Consider the following 19,424-nt stretch of genomic DNA (forward strand, 5'->3'; position numbering starts at 1 on the left):
TGATTGTTGGGTGAGCAGTAAGTCACCTGTAATCTTTAAAGCCCAGAGGGCACCCATCTACTGTTTGAGGTCTGTTAAACTGCTGTTCAACAAAGCTCCCAGAGTTTAATGGCTATTGATTGTTTTCCTTCTTCGCTTCAGCTGAGAAACTTGACTTAAATTAGTCAGTGCATTGCTCTCTGAAATGCATTAACAGCTTTTCAGCAACAGCTTAACATCCTCTATCAAAATGTACCAAAACAAACAATGGCAGGAAAGGATTTGATGAAGTGGTGGACTATTTCAATGGCTATAAAAAGCTTGTCACTCAACTCTATCTTAACAATAAGAGTAATTGTTAAAAGCCAGTCATTTCAAAGTAAAACAGGCTGCTCTTTATGGAAACAAAGGTGACTGCAGCTTTGATTTCTTATATGTTATCTAATGAAATACAAAAGTACTTGGGAGAAAAAACAGGTCAGGGATCGGCCAGAGCGTTTGCTACTTCATCGCTTCAGCAAATCGTTTTAGTATCTGACATTAAGTCTTTCTCAATCACTGCTTTGATTGGCAGAAAATGTTTGACTCAACGGGCTTAGGCCTATTTAATAAGATCTCCCTTCATGTGGCTCTTAGGGGAAATTCATATCTAGCAGTGGCTGTAGCACTCGGTCTTATCAGGCAAAGCAGTGCTGGGAACATTTACTGAGGGTGTCTGAGCTCAATGAAACCTTCTCAAATTTCAGGGTAAATTAAGGTGCTGTGCTGTGTTACGGTAAAGCCATTGCTCTCGCTGTCCCAAGCCCCACAGCTTTGACTAATTTTTTTTTCTTTTTTAGACCTGAAGACTGTTGCAGATGAGCACATGTGGAGTGCTGGGAATGATTCCACATGTACAGGCTCAGCAGAGACAAATCAGTAGGGCTCCTTTAAACACAAAAAACAGTTGGATAAAGAAGGGGAGATGAATCGTCTACTTGTGGATCACGTACAGCGCTTCAAATAACCCTGAAAACATTTTCAGGCCATGGCCATGCCAAGAACAGAGCAGTTAACGGGCATCATATCAGCGAAAAAAAAGCTCTAATATGCTGCCATGTGTCTACTGCATCTACGTCAGGCTGGTGGCAGAACTTTCTGGTCGTTTCCTGCGCGCCTCCCCCTTCAGCCCGGCTGGCCAGTTGGGAGAGGAGGGCAGGGCGCAGGTGCTAACTGAGGGAAGGCAGGCGTCCTGATGTGAAATCTAATTGAAATGTGCAGATCAAAAGTGTCGAGTGGTGCCGAGCGCTGGCTTTGCTCTGTGCTTAATGACTGTTCTCAGCAGTGCCTCTCTGCCTCCTCGCTGCAGGCTGACAACCACACGGCCTCAACAACAGCTTGGCAGACACGGAGAAAGGTCACCCTGCCTCTCCATCACTTACACTGTGTCAAGTAGCATTACATTCGGCAGGGGCTAATGAAAACATTAACTTGGGCTTTTGAATGGGAATAACAGGTGTGCTGATGAGCCGGATGTAAATGGGAAGGGGAAAAAAAAAAAAGAACTTGTTGAGTTGAAAAGTTATTAAAACTCAGAGATCAGATGCACATTAGAGGCAAGACTTTGAACGTGGAGTTACATACGCTGTCTGTGAGTGAAGTGCGGCTGAAGATGAACATGGCATTCCTGAGGCTGAGAGAGGCTTTGCGCTGTAAATTAGTGTCAAAGGGAGATTGACAGATTACCTCTCAGCCAACCTGCACGTCAAATTTGGTTCCCCTGAAGCCACACGGGCATGATCTCTCACACTGACTGTGTACTTTTCTCCATCACAGTCACTTCGTCATGCTGCCATGTGCCCACAGCAACACTAAAACTTTTATTACCTTGAGTTTCTTCTCTATGATTGGCTGTTTAGCCAGCAGGTTTGCCTGTTATTATTGAGCAAAAGTTAAACATGAAGACGAGGGGAAAACAGAAACAGTTCATGAACTTGTATCTAAAACAGTTCACCGGCATCCAGTAAAAATTCATGGGAACACTTGAAATAGAAATGCAGATTGGCGCTGGCCTCCGCAATATAATTTTCCCCCAGTCCACTAAATCACTGCAGAGCAGAACAGAGTGTGCCGCCGCTCCACAGAACATGAGATAGTGACAACATAAGCTCTGTATTATAAGGCCTTTTAGACTGCTTCCATCTGCAGGAGCTTTCTGGTCGGTGGATTATCCGACAAGGAAAGGGCTTACCCTCCTATCACGACACTCAGGGCTCCCATCCCAGTTATTGCCACTTAAAATGGTCGTCTACATACAAGCATGTACGTGTGAAATGGACGTACAGCCATGTTTCTGTAACGTTTAACCGTCGCTGACAAACATGGTGAGATCTTCATGAGTCGCGCAAAGACTTTTGGTCTTCCTCAGTTTACTGTAATTACAATAAATTACTTTAAAGGAAAATCTGTGCTCTTCAGAGTAATAGCTGCAGGATAATTGTATACATCGTGCCCTGGCACATACATGCACTTTTACATCTTAGGAGTATTTTTACCTCATCGTTCTAATAATAAGAGATTTATTCTTGGAACAGAAGACAACAGGTGATAGAGGGAAATGTACTCTAGCACAAGTGTTGTAATCCCTGAAAATTATTTCTGATGCGATGATGTCCAGTTTTGTACTTAGACACCGTGTTCTAAACCATCTTATGTTCCAGTTTGTGAGATGGAGACTGACTAAGATTAACCACGAAAACCACTGCAGATTACAGTATAATTGCGGGTGGGAGAGAAGGTTGAGGCTGAGTGGGAGCGCAGGATCCTCCACTGGGCTCGGTGGTCCTGTGTGCGCGGGCAGGGCCGAGGGCGAGAGCTAAACTCATGTATTTACACCCTCATCCCCTCTCAGGCCCAGGCCTGAACAGATGGTTTCTGTTTTTCCTGGCAGATTTGTGACAGAGCCACAAAAGGCCCCTGCTTTGACATGAAGCCAAACGGTTAAGGCCGTTACTGGCAAGCGCAGGGGAAGGAGGAGAGAACAGGGGAGAGCTGAGGAGGGGGAGGGCCCAGTGTGGAGGAGAGCCCAGAGAGAGAGGAATAAAGAGCCAGCAGAGGATAACAATGGACAATCAACATTCACTCCAACCACAACCCTTCCTTAAAAATCTCAGCGAATAAAAACCTCTGTTAAAAACTTGTGGCAGTTTAACGGCAGCTGTGAGAGCGCAGCGCGCAGGGAGCATGTGATTTCTGGGTTCTGGTGGCTGAGAGCGAGTTGTGTAAACATCCATTAGTGCAGCATGAACCTGTGCTCCTCCTGCTTCCTCCACAGTCTGTAGCCCGAGGAGGGAGGATTTGCTTCCTGATTCATTTCGCTGAGGTGAAGGGGGGATGCATTTCTCTGAGCTAAATCAAACCAGGGTTTAATTATGTATGTGCTCGACCCCTGGCCTTGGCGTTCTTCATCACCCATGACAGGTTGTACAGTGTAGCGTTTCAGTGAGTGGTGCTCGACTTTTCCATCATCCTCATGCTGACTGGGACTGTAGGGGGTAACTTTGTAAATGCTCGTGTGGTTAAACAGGTCAGAAGCGTACTTGTGAAGCCCAAAGAGCCATTTAACGTGCTCTGCTGTGGGAAAACGCGCGTGCTTATTTATGTTGCGTCTTTTAACAGCATTCCTATTAAAGTATCTGTAAACTTTACAGGATGCAGACGACATAAAAATGATGCCCTAAAACTTCAAGGTCACTGTGAACTGCTCACATAATATACAGCGAGTTAGCTTCACGCTAGCAGCTGGTTTTGGATTTACAAGCAAATTCTCAATAAGGATTTAGCAAAATAGCATAAATGCTAATAGTAGAACATTCCTGCAAAATGACAAGATACCAGGTGAATAAAAATAGTTTCACAGAACTGTCAGTATTGTGGCAGTGTCTTTTTTGGACTGAGTTTTATTGATTTGCTACAAGTTAAGAAACAGGTTGTTTTTCTCAACTGGCTGTTTCTGAAATGAGTAACATTTAATCCAATGCAGCTTTTTGACTAAACCTTTTATTCCTCTTGTTGAGGCTGCACAATTCACCTTGGAGTTTTTGTAAAATTAAATCCAGGGGTCAAAGAAGCCACCAGCCACATGCATGCAGTAGATTCAAAAGTAGACCTCCAGCGCTGTGATGCCTCGAAACCCATTGGCAGACAGCAGCGACTGAATAGCAAAAGGACCTTGGCTGGTGGCGCAGAGTGTATGTGAAAGGAGGTTAAATAGACAACCATTCCCTGCTGCGCTGAGCCTTTCTGCTGGAGAATGACTGAATAAGCTCTGCTTTCACAGGTCAGGGATGCACATGCTGAAGAATCAGCACTCGTGTTTTTCCTGCTGTAAGCGCTTTTGCCAATGAAAGCAGATTGGATGGCAACAGTGCCTTTTTGCTGGAGGGTCGAGCCTGCGTGTTTTGCTGATAAGCTAGTCCCCAAAAACCACAACATGAAGCCTACCAAAGAACTCAATTACACGGGGAGCTCCGGCTCTCCGTGCGGCATCTATTAGGCTGCAGATTTTGCCTCCACTCCGCCGCGCTAAACTGCCTGTGGTCTGCTGGAGGAACGTCAATACATGCTGGTTGAGCTTCCATCAGCCGACAGTGATTTCACTGTCTAAACAAGTTATATCATTTACCAAACACGAAAGCTGTTCTGTCACACTACTGACAGCTGCTGCCAACTGGACCAGGCCCCTGTAGTTTGTAGCTGGTTTAATTAGTGTTTGAACCAAAGTATTTATAATCACAGTCATCCCCAAGGTTCTGGCTGCTGAGCTAAGGACATGGCAATGAATTCAATTTGACGTTTGTACAGATTGTACCAGGGCAAACATCTGCTGTGAGGTTGTGTTGAGAACGCTGTTCTCCTGTTGGCCATCCTGTGGATGACAGGGCCTGGGGGGGAGGGTGTGTGTGTGTGTGTGTGTGTGGGAGGGTGTGCTCTCTTTTCTCCGGGAGAACAAGATGCTGCGTAGAGCCGCTCGGCACATCACCTCCTGCTTGATCCGAGTGCCGACGCAAACGAGGCAAGGTTTTAAAAATGAGACACAGCTCAGGTCACCCCTCTGCCCCAAAAATGACAACATGCTCTGCAGCCACAGCGACTTCTCTGCCCTGTGCTGTCCTGCCACAATTACAAGCTGAATCCCTGAGATTACTGAGAATTATAGTTCTATTTTTCACATTATGGCTGCTACTCGCCCTGCTGTTGGATTCAAACCGTTTGCCATCTGAAGACATTTGTCGACTGGTGACGTTAACGCGAAGCAAAGACACACTGTGGCTCTCACCTGCGTTGGCTTTTCTCACACGCTCCCACTGCACCTTTCTGTCTTTTCCACCTTCGTGCCAAAGCAAAGCCGGAACCAGCAGCACAAAAATGTCTCTACCAATCAGTTTAATGTTGTAGTCTTTTTTTTTTCCTGTCCTGTGGGTTTACACGGTTTACAGCTGATATCTTTCAGAGCCAGGGCCAGCTGACTACACCAGCATATGAATAAACTTCTAATATTTCTGTAGCGTAATTCTACACGTGAAAGTATCACTAAGACACAATTAGTTAAATGTGTCAGTGCTCATGCTAATTCTGTGCCGATATCCTGCATGCACTTTCAATATTTAAACGTGGAGTAAAGGCGAGCAGTCACGAGAGAATAAACAACAGGATGCAGGAACGGAGCCTCGAAGGGAAACTGAACTGATAAACACACACACACACACACACACACACACACACACACACACACACACACACTCTCAAAGCTTTTGTTCTGTGCTTGTAAATTGTTTTACAGTGCTTCATTGAGTTTATTAGATTATGGCTGCTCTGTGTTTTTTTTGTGAAACATTTTTATCATCTATAAATACATAATACACTGATATGTGAGCAGAAAGCAAATAAATTACTCTTATTTGGGTGCAATTTATAATCTCCCTCATAGGACACAAAGGCACATTTTACTTTGTGAAAATCTTACTGCTGACTGAACAGTGAAAACAGCAGAAGAAGTCCAGTTATGTTAATATTTGCACATGAATATCTCAACAGCATCAGCAAGTTAACTGCTGCGGCTTGTTTCACCGCTGAAATGGTTCGGGCTCGGTCATGTATGGAAACAAGCCAAAAACTTATGCGTCTAATTTGATCTAATTTTCAGCTGTCAATTTCTCTGTTTGGCTGCACAGCTGATACAAATCTGTTCAGCAAATACGGTCTGTTGATATCCCCTAAAACCGCAGTTTTATGAAAACCCCTCCAGTGCAAATATCAGGAGCGGAGTTATCTGTGATCTGCCAGTTCAGCATATTTAGTTGTTTAAACACTGGAAGCAGCGAGCTCATGTTCCATGACGTCCTCTCTGGAGTGAAGGAAATGGTGGCAGCAAAGCCAGTTGCAGACGGTCAGACGACACACCCACTTCCCCCTCTGGGCCTTTATGTGACTTTATATAAAGCATTCCTGAGTGTTAGTCAGGCCTGGTGTGTTTACACAGCGCTGGGTGCTTACCCTTGGCACTGGCCGTTTGAGCCTCGCTGGCGCTTCAGGGGCAGCGCGGCTAATAGGGACTAGCAGGAGGAATGGCGAGGGGCAGACACACTGTACTTTACCTCTGGAAATCAGCCAAAGCGCTTTACGATCTGTGCTCTGATCTCAACGACAGCGGTGCGGCCAGGACGTCGGGCAGGGACACCCTAATTTCTGCAAAATGCTTATTTTTCAGCAGCTTAGCATAAAAGTGGAATAAGAGAAATCCAAGCCTGTGGGCAGAGATTGTGGGAAAATCTCTGTTGTTTCCCTGACCTAAAATATCTGGACAGACTGTTGTGCTCATGTTCCAGATATAGGGTTTGAGAATGAGCAGGTAGAAAATAAATGGAGCCTTCCTCCGGGTATTGACTGGCACTCGCTCAGATCAGCCTTACAGCACAAAAGCAAGTTCAATCACAAGCAAAGAATGTTTTTTCCCCCACTGTGCGACAAACCGCCCCACCTAACCCCTTCTGCTCCGGTCGCTGTTACCCTCCCCTCGCTCTCCCGGCCACTTTCTCCTCTTTTCATAAGTTTAAAGGGCAGTTTATTTTCCATTTGCAGGGGAAAAATTAATCTGTCTCTGCTCTGTGGTGGTGGCAGGCCTAGATCCTGGAGGAGGTCTATTACCTTTCCTGCCAAGTAGACTCCCCCTCCAGGTTGAATTACATTAATACCTCCTTTATAGCCAATCAACTGGACTAGTCATATATTTCAAAACCAGTAAAAAAATAATTGAAGAAACCTCTGTGAGGAAACCGTATTCATACGCTTTAATCTCTTATTCAAGAGCTTCAAATTGGTTTTGAGGAATAAAAAATGTTGCATAAAGGAAGTGACACTAAAGAGTTCTTGAATAAAAATATTACATGACGTGTCGGGGGCTGTTTAAAGAATGGGGCTGACGTATCCTCACAGCAGACAAGGAAATGAGATGGCGAGAAGTATGACAAACACCTCTGATTTTTCCTTTGATGTCGATGTCAGTGCTGCATCGGCACACTTCCAGCAGGAGCAGCCTCACAGAAACAGCAAGGTCTGCACTGCTTTATGAATCAAAATGCATATCCAGGAATAATCTAACAGCTCGGGCGCACTTTGAAGCAACGCGTACATGTACGACATGTTCTCTTTATTGCCAATTACAGCTGAGACAAAAACCAAGTGCTTCTCAAGCTCTTGAGAGTTTTCCTTGTGCAGAGACAAAGATTGTGGTAAACTGCTGTCACTCGGCTTGAAGAGGAGCACAAAGTCAGTGCGGCTGCCAGGTTTGGTTTTCCACATAATGATCACGTTTAATAAGGTCAGCTGTTGTTAATCATTGCTGGGCCTGGATTTGACCGATGAAACAAGTCACACAGTTGTTCAGTGCTGATTAACACGTTGACGCGTGCGCACACTCGCACAAACTCTGACAGGAGGAAAATCCTTCTGCTCATGTACATAAACACAGTTCTGAGGCTTCCTTGAGGCCTGACGGATATTAAATCATTTTGTCTCCTTCCATCAAAATGTTCAGACTGACAAACCTTCAAACTACCATGACAGAAGTAGCGTAACACGAACATTGCACAAGAGGCTGCGTTCCAGATGTCAACAGAAGAACGAGCCGCCAAATTCAAAGCACACATTTGTAACCTACTTTCACTCCTGAATCGAACACAAGGACTCACACTGGCCAGCATATTTACTGATGCTGTTAAAGGTTCGTTGACATCGCTGATAAACAGGAGTTGATATTTTCAGCTATTTTCAGCGCATAGAAACTGATTTTACATCTTAAACTCAAGATTTCATTTATGTGTGTCTGTCGCTAATTTCTATGCTCAAAGAAGATTCATCAGGCCTTTAAAAGAAAATACTAAGCTCTGTAATCTCAGTTGTATCCTGTCTTTGCTTTCAGACATTGAATATAATTTTGTTCCCTTTAAAAACACAACTATTACAGATTCCACGTCGCTGTAAACGCTCCCATCGTAACCTGCTTTTCAATCCTCGTGGAAGACATTACGCTGCGCTTCATAGTTAACTACTCTGAAAGTTGGCTGAAGATAGGAAAAATCTCAAGTGCTGCAGCAACACTTTAGCACAAACAGCAGATAAAGAAGGCTGCTCCTCAGAACCGAGGTGTGCTGTAAACACAGAGGCTCTCATCACATCTGCACAACTTGTTTACCGCTCGCTAACAGAGGGTGCTAATTAATGTTCAGCGTGTCATTTGTAAGTGAAACTGTCTGGAAAGTGCGTTTAGCCTTTTCTCCTCTCAGGTATAACAAGTTCTTTATTTCCCTGACAGCCTGAAGGGAGATCTGACAATACTGCAGCACTGTTGTTGGCAGGCAGCTCTTACTTCTTATCAATAAGGCCTCTGGGTTAAAAACCAGCCAGGCTCAAAATATCACACCAAAAATGTTTTACTGCCGGGCTTTCCATTAGTTACAAGCAAACCACATGTACCTCATTTTATGTGTTTCGGTGCTGTGAAACAGATGACACACACGCTGAAAAAGTTTAACAGTATAGAGAGAAAGAGATCATCTTACCGTTTCTTTGTTGGGCAGCAGCTCTTTCCGGATCCTGAAGAAGTTTTTGCCGAACTGTCTCAACCCTTTAATGAAGCGCTTCTGCAATTTTTCACAGAGGAAGAGAGAGAGAGAAAAAAGAGCCAGTTAGTAGCTGTGAAGTCAGCTAAACTGCCACCGCATAAAGTTACTGGCTAGCACCACGACAAAAAACATTGTTTTCATTTCGCTCGTCTGTGGCTGCAGAGGTTTTGATGCGGATCTAGAAAGGCGTTTAAACTCCGGAGAAAACCCAGCCATGTCAGGGCAAAACGAGAGAGGAAATGACAAGTCAGGCAGGGAGAGACGCTGAGATTAGGCTCGTCTCTTCACGTGCTGAGTAAATACAGCTCGAGAAACGCCATGTATTAGAAAAACAATAGTCACTGGCATACATGTTAAACGTGTTAATCACACATGTGAAAAGTTTAAAGTCCAAACCTGAACTTGAGAGTTGAAAAGCAAGAAAAAGCCTCACTGCGTTCTGTTTCTGTCTGTACATTTTGGCAATTTCCAAAACAAAGAAAAGACGGAAAAATGGAATAAATACAGGCTTGCATGGGTGAAAGGAAGTGAACGGCATGATGACAAAAAATGCTACTTCATCACAACGGATTTAAGCTGACATAAAAACTGAATGTGAATCCACCACCTCACCTCAGTGGGCACAGAAACAACACCAGAAACGAATAAAGAGCAAAAAGCAGAACAACCGAAATGTATTTCTTCTCCTTTAAGAGCCACAGACTGCGAGCCATAAAAAGCGGAGGCTGAAAACATTCATAACCAGCGAAGCAGACAACCAACAGATTTACTTTCTTGCTCCAGAGGCGAGCCCCGTTCCTCAGTGATCTCAGCCAACCGTTTCCACCAAGTAACTCCAGCAAAAAGCAGGGAAAAGTCCTCAGGGAGCACGGCACAAATCTCTACGTCCAGCCACAGGTAAAGCAAAAATTAAGGGGGCAAATCCACAGTGCCTCCAACGGTACACTGATTTTTTTTTTTCCTTTTTTTTTTTTTTTACAAGCAAGAAATAGCTTGTCACTCTCTGCTCTTCCACTACAAAGGGGAAGGCTTTACATGTGATCTTTCTGCAAGAGAGCCTCTGGTTCGCGGCAGGCTGGAAAACCCGGAGCGGAGTCCTGTGCTCCATGTTAGCGTCGGGCACGGCGCTCATTTCAGCCTGCTCTCGATCCTCTAACACTGCACGGGCGGGCTTCATTTCTCTACCCCCGCACAGGAAAAGCCAGCCCACTGTTTGTTATTAAAACTGCACCAAAGCTTTCAGTCAAACAGAAACTACAGCAGTCCTTTAAATGCGCTCAGAGCTCGGGTTGAGCACGCACACAGAGGCACAAACTCAACTAGCTGCCAGCCTGAGAGGGGAGGCAGGCTGATACAATTTGTGTGGAGAAAGGTCTTGGACATGGTGGAAGGAGACAAGTGAGAAAGAAAACCAGACATGGAGTCTCTTCCCGAGCGTCAGGAGTTCATTTTCCATGCCGTGTACGGTGCATTATGTAACCACAGATTGTTTACATACCCAGCTTTGGTGGGGAACAAAGGCCAATTTTACAGAAGTAGCACAGCCGGCTTCAAAACACAACTGTCTTTCAGGAGGAGAAATTACAGGCGAAAAAGACAGACCCATCTCAGCAAAAGGACCGAATGACTGTGTTTATCTCTATCACGCAAACAAACCCAATAGTCTTAAGTTTGAGAGTTGAACTGTGTAATCGTGAGGAAGAAAATATGAAAGTTTAAGTTAAACCAGACTAAATAATCAACATTAGAAGCCTGATCAAAAGCTAGATGGATCAGAGCTGACAGCCTGAAAAAAAAAAAAAAAAAAGAACGGAAGGAAGGAAAAAAAAAGAAAAGCCTGTCCGATCAGTGACATGAGACAGCAGTTCATTTGCATTAATCAGGCTGAAGGTGTAGCAGTTGATTAACCAGTAGATGGAGCCGTCTCCAACACAAGCGCTCCTCCACATCTGACACCCAACTCCAACCACTCCAGGGGTTAAGAGCAGATTACCATTTGGACTGTCAGTCAAACCTCCACAGAGCTACATATAACCACTGCAGAGCTCCAGAGGATCAACATTACAGGCCTTGTTTGTCAGGTGATGACAACGCCAGATAACAATTCTTTTGAAATACTGCCAAGAGTGTTTGTGTGGGGTAAAAAGTGCAAAAGTTCACAAAGGATGCACAAATATTCTGACGATGTGTTTGTTGTCTCTTTAGCAGCAGCGGGGTAAAAGTGCTGCGTCTTCCCTGATGATCGGATCAATTACATTTACTAATCCGCCAATGTGACTTCCACGACCCACGACCTGACACAACACATGGCTGCAGGTGCATGATGTAACATATACGTGCAAAGCAAATTACAATTTTTAGACAGCTGGAGAAGGACTGAGAGATGGAGCATGTTACAGAGTGAGTGCTCTCGGAGGAGGAAGGTCTTCAGCTGGGGTTTGAGGACAGGGAGGGAGTCTGCAGACTGGATCGTGTTTGTTTACCCGGTTCACCATCGAGGGGCCGCGCAGGAGAAGAGTCTGGATTGTGATTTCCTTCCTCGCAGTGATGGTCGGACTAGTCAACAATTTGACCTGCCCGTGCAGCCTGTGCGTCTGTCCTAATTATGTCACCTTAATTATGTTCCCCAACTGTACTATTTACACAGCCTGTCTGTCCGTCTCCACAGAGGAGCTGTGTGCGTGCTCCCTCCCTCCTCCCTTCCGTTTTCTTTCTCTCGCTGACTCCCTCCCTACACGTCGGCTCCAGTTTAAGGCTCCATTTCAGCTGCCTGGGCTCACTGCTCTCCAGCCCAGCTAATAAATCATCCGCCAATCTGCTCTCTGAATCGCTCTGCCCCTGCTCAGACTGCTCCAGCCCTCCGTTGCTAGGCAACACAGCAGCGGAGGAGGGGCTGAGAGAGCCAGAGCGAGCAAGGGGGGGGGGGGGGCGAGCTTGGTGGAAGCGCTACCAAATGGCCATCCGCTGTGCAGAAACAACAGGCTTCTCTCTCTGAGTGTGTTCCAGAGAGCTGGCGCTTTTCACCCGCCCCAAGTTTCCCCCTCGGAGGCTAACAGAGCACTATTGTGAGGCTGGAGAGGATATGTATAAAAGGAGGAGGAGAAGGAGAAAAAATGATTCAATAGGCCATTGTTGTGTGTGCGCACTTCCTGCTTGAGGGGTGATTGTTCGGAGTTGTAAAACTGGTTAAGATAATGCAGACATACGCACAAAGATGGTATCGTGATGATAAACAGAGTGCAGGCTCGCATATGGAGCATAATTCCTGCTAAATGTCATTCCATGAAAACACTGACGTAAGACCGTCCAACAGCAAACAAAGCCACTTCCACTCAATATGGAGTCATTATACTTGACTCGTTGTTTAAAGCTGACCTTTCAAAGCCTGCTGTGTATACACCCAGAGGGCCGAAGACGCTCGGTCTGCTCACCCAAACCAAAGGGTAAAAACACTGCTGTCTGTTATGAAATATCTGCCAAGTAATAAGATTGGCCACGGTGCGCGGGGAGGAAATCACAACATGCTTGAAGAAGAGAAGGGGAGACCGCACTGACAGACACTAGACTACCCACATCCTCTCGGCGCTGACACCATGCAGAAAGATTCAAATCTGTGTTTAGATATGCTAAAATGTGTGTCGACGTGAACGGAGCTATGACCTTCCAGGAGAAGCTCTTCTGAAAATCCCAAAAATACTTTACAGCAAAAGTCCTGTTTTAATATTTACCCGACCGTAAACACGGACACATTCTGCCAACTTTTGGCAGGCAAAGTAACGTCCTCTGCTTCCTTTGGCTTGTACTGACACAAAAGGTGACAGGAAATTCCAGCACACACCCATCCTGCCTGCTATTTAGTTACTGAACAACCCTAAAAAGCATTGCTGGCACCGAGCTCTAATGGTGATAAAATACACTGTTGACACTAAATCTTTGGGCGTAGCAAACAGGGCTCCCTCTGCAGACTGAAGAAAAGCTGCTCGTCTAAAATAATTTACAGCCTGCAGCAGGGGGATGCAGGGCGGCATGCTGCGTTGTATCTGCCTGTGGTGTTTTTTGGTCGGGCGGCGTGTCTCAGGTCTGTAGGCTGGTGTTCAGCCACTGGGGGGCCGCCACTCTCTCCTCTCCCTCGCCTTCCTCCCTCCCCCTCCCGCCTCTGTGCTGTCGGCAGCCTGCTTCAGTCATCCATCAGCTGAACACAGCGCCGGAGATAAGCCGCGGCACAGTGCAGCTGGCTGAGGGATAGACCTGCCGCCCAACAGCGGTCATAGATCAGCCTCTCTGCCTCTGACATGGCGACGCACAGCACGACGGCTGCCGCTGCTTCTGATTGTTTATGTGGCACCTCCTGTTGGCCGATGCATTATAAGCACCATGCAATCTGGCACGGCAGCAGCTTCATTTGAGGAGACCATTGTATTTTGTCAAGTTTGTGAGGGTAAGAATCCTTTGATGACCTTCACTGAGCCTGCCGGTAGGGCAGGTGCTGGGGAATCAATCAGATGCTGAATTACTTTTGATTTTATTGACACATTGTCTGAATAAATAACTTTGGGATTCGAACAGAGGCAAATGATAGTGTCAGATCACTTCATGTGAGGGTGGGTGTGAAGATTTAATATTTACATGAAGGATACATCATATGTATCTGTGGTCATACCTTTTTCATTCTTAAAGTAACACAAAAGCAGAGCCTTTGCTCTCACTGGTCTGTAGGTTTTCTCTGCCGGCTGCCAAACTAACAACTGATCACATCATGAACATCAACTAACAAACCTGGGTTGTCTTCTGACCTAAAAAGCAGATGTTGATAATCATATCCTGTCAGCTAAAGGTCATTTCACACTTTACAAGAAGCGGTTATTTAGGTAGGAGAGGTACTCAGTGTGTAACGCTGTTATTACGCAATATGGCATCAGTGGAGAAACATTTAATGGCAACAAATGGAAACTACCTGTAAGCTTTTCACTTGATGTGCTTTTTGTTCTTGGTTTAAAAGAATTTATTTTTACCATGGAGACGACTGCATGATCAAAAGGACGGGAAGGGAGTTGTGTGTGGGCGGTGAGGATTGATCTGGCTTCTGATAAAACACACATAAAGAAGTGGTGTAGTGGGAGCGCTTCTCTCAGTTAGACTTCAGAAAAAGCAGAGGACTGTTCTGTCTGAAGCGTTTCACCCGCCCATAATGACAGTAATTATATTAGTAATCCCACTTTTTCTTGGTTAAATCAATCACTCCTCTGCCCTCAACAGCCTGCTCAGTAGACACAGGGGTGGGCGGTGTACCGGTTTGTCACCGTCACCTTTGTCACGTTCTGCCATGACATGGATTTTGATACCGTCATTACCGAGAAAAATGTTTTAGCATATTAAAAACGATGTGCTTTTCTGTGGCTGCGATAACGTGCAGGAAGAGGGCTACGCATGCACTCACAGAACTGGAGTTACATCCAGTAACTATTATTTTCCTCATTAGCACGCAGACTCCAGCAACGTGACGATGTGGAGGGTAACATTAGGAGCGATGTACGCCAATTTCTCTGTTGTTGGCTGCAAGAACCAACACAACAGTCATCATCTACTCCCACCATCCAGGGGAGTGAACACCCAGTGGATTAACTTGATGGAAATGTCCCCACACCAACAACAACTGGGAAACTCCCAGCCTACATGGGTGCGCTAATTACTTTACTTTGACCTCTTACTTTGAAAACAGGATTTAGTACAAAACTGAAGCTCAAGGATGGCTTGATACTGGTTACAGGTTGCCTGTTGAACTTCAACTTAGTACATTCTGTGGCTGATGTGGTTAGTGGCATCTATTGTTGACCCACATCTGGAGTATTTGATGTTGACGGACAGTCAAGAGAAACTGTGTGAAAGTTAAGCCTCTTTTGAAGCCGGTTAAATAACCAGTGTAGTAGGTTGGATGTGGGAAACTATTTTCTTGTTGCTTTTTGTGTTGTCCCACATAGCCAGAGCTAACATTATTTCCAGACTTCACACAGCAACACAAGCTCAGCTGGTTGTGTTGTTACAGGAAAGCCTCCTCGGCTGTGTGCTATGTAGGTATGTGTGTCTGTTGCTGCCGAATATAAATGTACTTGACAGATGTCCTGCGATACGCTGACTGTTGTACTTATATAATGTAGAAGGTCAGTGGTTCGCTCTCTGGCCCCTGCAGTCCACACATGGAACTATCCTAGGCCAAGATATTAAACTCCAAATCACTCCCAATAGCTGCGCCATCGACGTCTGAATGTGAGTGTGAATGGGTGAATGTGGATGTGTGATGATGTCATTGCATTCTCTTTTTATTTACATTTTACACGGCGTTCCAACTTCTTTGGAATCAGGATTTGATGCATTTATTTTATAACAGTTGAGATTTTTCTTCGGTGTAATCTGTAGTTATCACCTCTGAGCGGTGCTCACATCACGGTGATGGATTTCAGTTTCTGAAAGTTGTACCAATAGTGTCACGGTGAGAGATTGTTCAGGGCTTGACTCTGACAAATCTTCCTGAAGTGAAATGATTTTCTGTGGCAGCGAGGAGAGAATAAAAATGAAACAAATACTCTGCTTTGTAACGGTGTCACTTCCTCCACCGCAGCAATGACACGGCTTACAAATGATCACGACACTGGTCTCATCTTTCTGTGTGGGAGAAATTCTTAATATTCTTCTAGAGTTGGGGAGTTGAGACAAGGTCCAGGATTATGTGCTATGTGGCAGCAGCTGCAAGAGGAGAGAAAGGGGGGGGGCCAGAGAAGTCAAAGGGGGGAGGAGAGGGTGACAAGTGACCCTGCAGACAGGCTGATTCTGTCATTCCAGCTGCCCCCGCTGTCACTTTTATTCACATCTCTAAAAGAATGCAGCGGTGGGGTGAAAAAAGAGCAGGCAGGAATAATGAAGCTCATCCTGGAGGGGGGATAAGATAGAAGAGGGAGAGGAGAGGGAGGAGGAGAGGCAGAGCAAGGGGTGATAAATAAATGAAGAGCAGCAGGGCTGATTTCTCTGAGTGCGGTAAGGTTGGAGCTACATTTACACCTGTCCCTCAAGGCTGCAGGGCTGAAAAGGCACAACTGGTGATCAGATCACTGGGAGCTGTGTCCTTGGCTGGAGTCAAGATGCTGCTTCTGCTGGTTGTGTGCACTGTGTGGCAGGTGGAGCACAGACGGCCTGCTGACCGCCTCCACCCGCGGACACAAAACACGACGGCCACTGAACGTAGCTGACAATGTGTACTCGACTCCCTGACAGCTCCTCCACTTCACGAACATAATGCTGTCTGAACATGATGAAACTCCTGTGTAAACGTGTGGAGGGAGTTGACCGAGGTTGCAGAATAAATAGGATGGCATAAGGATTCAGGGCTGGACAATAACGCAAGGTTACTGCCTTCCTGTGAAATTTTATGATTGTAATATATCATAGCATGTGAACTGTTAACTCTTAGTTCCTAAAAACTATGACCACTGTGTGGTCAGTCATGAATGATGATTTGCTGTGTATGTATACCAAATACAATTTACCAACAGTGTCTCCAGTGTATTTTTTAACCTGCTCAGTGTGCATCTTGGTCATAATTCAATAAAAAAAAAAAAAAAAACTAAAAGATCCACATCTAGATGTCTGTTGATGTTATGTGTTTATGTAAAAAGACATTACTATTAGATGATAAACTTGTATCGGACTCAAAAATCCAGTATTGTGCTATCTTATACTGTATACATTAGAGCACATTAGGCTCTATCCTTACAGATAAATAACACTGTAATGCAACATTATTCTCTGATTAAAAAAAAGCCAAATGTAAATCAAAGTGATCACTCTATTCTCTGAATCGAGGTATTTACAGCTTCTACTGTCGAGCCCCTACTGCGCTTCTTAGACAAGTGGTCTGTGGTAGACCTGCTGTGGTGGAGTATGGCAATAAAGCCTCCCCCCAACATGCCTGTCCCCAGCTCTGATCATCCTCGCGCAGCAGTTTAGCTCGGCGCCAGCAAGCATGCATAAATAAAGGCGAACTCTTAACTGGTCCACAAAAGGACGGCTGACTTCATTTGTTGTGATTCGCTGCGGTCCTGCCGCCGACTCTGGCTTTATTCAAATGTGGCCATCATGTTCAATTACAAGACAAATCAACCCATTCACTTCCACCGGATCCGAGCTGCTGGATTCAAAGCTACAACAAAAGGCTGCCAGGCTTGGGCATTACCAAACAATATCAAAGCGGAGAAAGGATGATTCACCCAGGAGGAGGAAAAACTAACAGAAGAATTGTAGCAGTGGAGCCTTTTGTTTTTCTAAGATCTACAGACAGATCAGTCAGCAGTGTTATCTTTAAAGGAGAGCGGGTATACAAACATGTAGTGCAGCGTGTCATAATGCATCAAAGCCGCAGCTCTCAGTCGTTTCTGACATGGTGCATCCAGTACTTTAATTCCCCTCCTCCCCCTTCACGATGTGCTGTTTGATCAGGAAGAAGGGCTGCCATTTTCTGATTCTCCAGCCCTTCAACAGCTGTGGTGAAATTCACATCTAAATTCAAATGGAGGCTAACATTACCAGCCCTCAGTCTTTTCCCTTTCCAGACTTCCACGCTAAAGATTTATTCTGTGGGTGATAAACAGGATGCAGCTGCTCTCGGGCCTTGGAGGAGCTGGAAACTGACGAGTGTTTTTACTGATGTCTTGTGAGACGGGGCCAAGAGCCTTGTTTTTAACTCTCTCAACAGCTCCCTCTAAAGACACAAACCAAGCTCTGACAAGCAGCTGCTATCCTTACAAGGGATACCAAGAAACATCAAGAAAACTACAGAACACCCCGAAGTAACAAATTACCAGTTTCTTGTGTATTCAAACTTCACACGTGTATCCTTTTCCTGCCAATTACTTGTCCAAGCACGAAGTGTTTGTGGATGCATTTTCAAGTTAAAGGCATCGTTCTCTTACCACTTCATCCTCGGACCAGCACTTCTCTATCAGTTTGGGTACAGGCTTCTTCACCAGACGCTGGAGAGCTTTTCCTGCATCGTAGCTGCTCTCGTGAAGCTGAAGACAAAGAGAAAAAAAATTTTCATCTTATGATTCTGATTATAAAACAAAGCCTGGATAGATTAAAAAAGGAACATTTACGGAGGTGTGAACTTTCTTTGTAAGCACACAGGAGGGACATTTTGAGCTGTGGTGACACATTTTACTGAGCTATTGTATTACAATTTCAGTAACAACCCACAGTGAACTGAAGCTTTTTACTAGAGCATCAGAGGAAATTCTGTGCAAAGATCCAAGAACCAGGCTGAAAAAAACAAACAAAACAGTGACAAAGGCAATCACTGTGCAGCTTTAAGCCCTGTGTCACATTCAAATGGGCAAAACAGGCAGCGCTGGAGCTCTTCTTCTGAGAATAAACAAGCATTACTCATTGGAATTGCAAATAGAGGAAGGTCGAGAGACAATGACCTGCCCGCTATGTTAATTTTCCAGTTTATAGACTCAGAATATAAATGCCCTGTTTATGATGATTCTAATCTCTTTCTTGTGCTTGATTCCTCTGTATTCATTATCAATGTGACGGACAAATCTCTCATTACGCCTGAGGTATTGTAAGCCTCTGAGGCTGGGTTTACTACAGGGGGCTACTCTACTGGCTCAGGGGCTTTATCATTGCCCATCACTGTGGAGGTGCACCGGGACTAAAATCCCAGCAATTCAAACAGCACATTTCATTGTGAAACGGAGATGGACTGGGGTTTTCTTCTAAACGCACGCTTGATTTTTGCGTTAGACTTGTCGCATGGCTACTTACAGTGTTAAGTGCGTTTAATGTAGTGTCATCTCGAGAGGCTGCTAGACACCCATCTTCTGTTGAGCCTCCGTCACACATCCCTGCAAAGGCAGCCATGCTCCTGTGGACACAACACACATGAAATCAATGTTAAAACAGCCACAGACGTCAAGCTACAGAGTCATTTAACTGACTCAAATGTCCATGTAGCTCATTTTTTTCAATCATGTCTCATGGGAATGGTTGATGATTTACTTCTCTACCAAAAGTAACAAGTGTAATAATAATTACAAATGGCATAAACTAAACAGTTTGGATATAGATGGAGCAGAGCTGCAACATTAGTCTTTAAATTCATCGGTCAGTCGACGGAAAATGTCTTCCAGACACTCAAATGTGAGAATTTGCTCCTTTTCCAAGTCTTATATTATCACACATTGAATTATTTGATGTTTTGGACTGCTGGTGTCACCTCAGGCTCTGGGATAT

General features: G+C 45.0%; 1 protein-coding gene across 5 annotated transcripts in view; it reads right to left on the reverse strand.

The window, feature by feature from the left end:
* Positions 1-19,424, reverse strand: part of rerea (arginine-glutamic acid dipeptide (RE) repeats a) — a 122,902-nt gene that overhangs the window by 8,362 nt on the left and 95,116 nt on the right. For all 5 annotated transcript variants that reach the window (XM_076741256.1, XM_076741257.1, XM_076741255.1 and 2 more), the window contains 3 exons: positions 18,957-19,056; positions 18,101-18,199; positions 9,078-9,158 (listed from right to left, as the gene is read on the reverse strand). In XM_076741256.1, coding sequence (XP_076597371.1) covers positions 9,078-9,158; positions 18,101-18,199; positions 18,957-19,056 — 280 coding nt within the window. The remainder of the gene's footprint in view (positions 1-9,077; positions 9,159-18,100; positions 18,200-18,956; positions 19,057-19,424) is intronic.

This window comes from Chaetodon auriga, chromosome 10 (genome assembly GCF_051107435.1).
Source record: "Chaetodon auriga isolate fChaAug3 chromosome 10, fChaAug3.hap1, whole genome shotgun sequence".
Taxonomy (NCBI): domain Eukaryota; kingdom Metazoa; phylum Chordata; class Actinopteri; order Chaetodontiformes; family Chaetodontidae; genus Chaetodon; species Chaetodon auriga.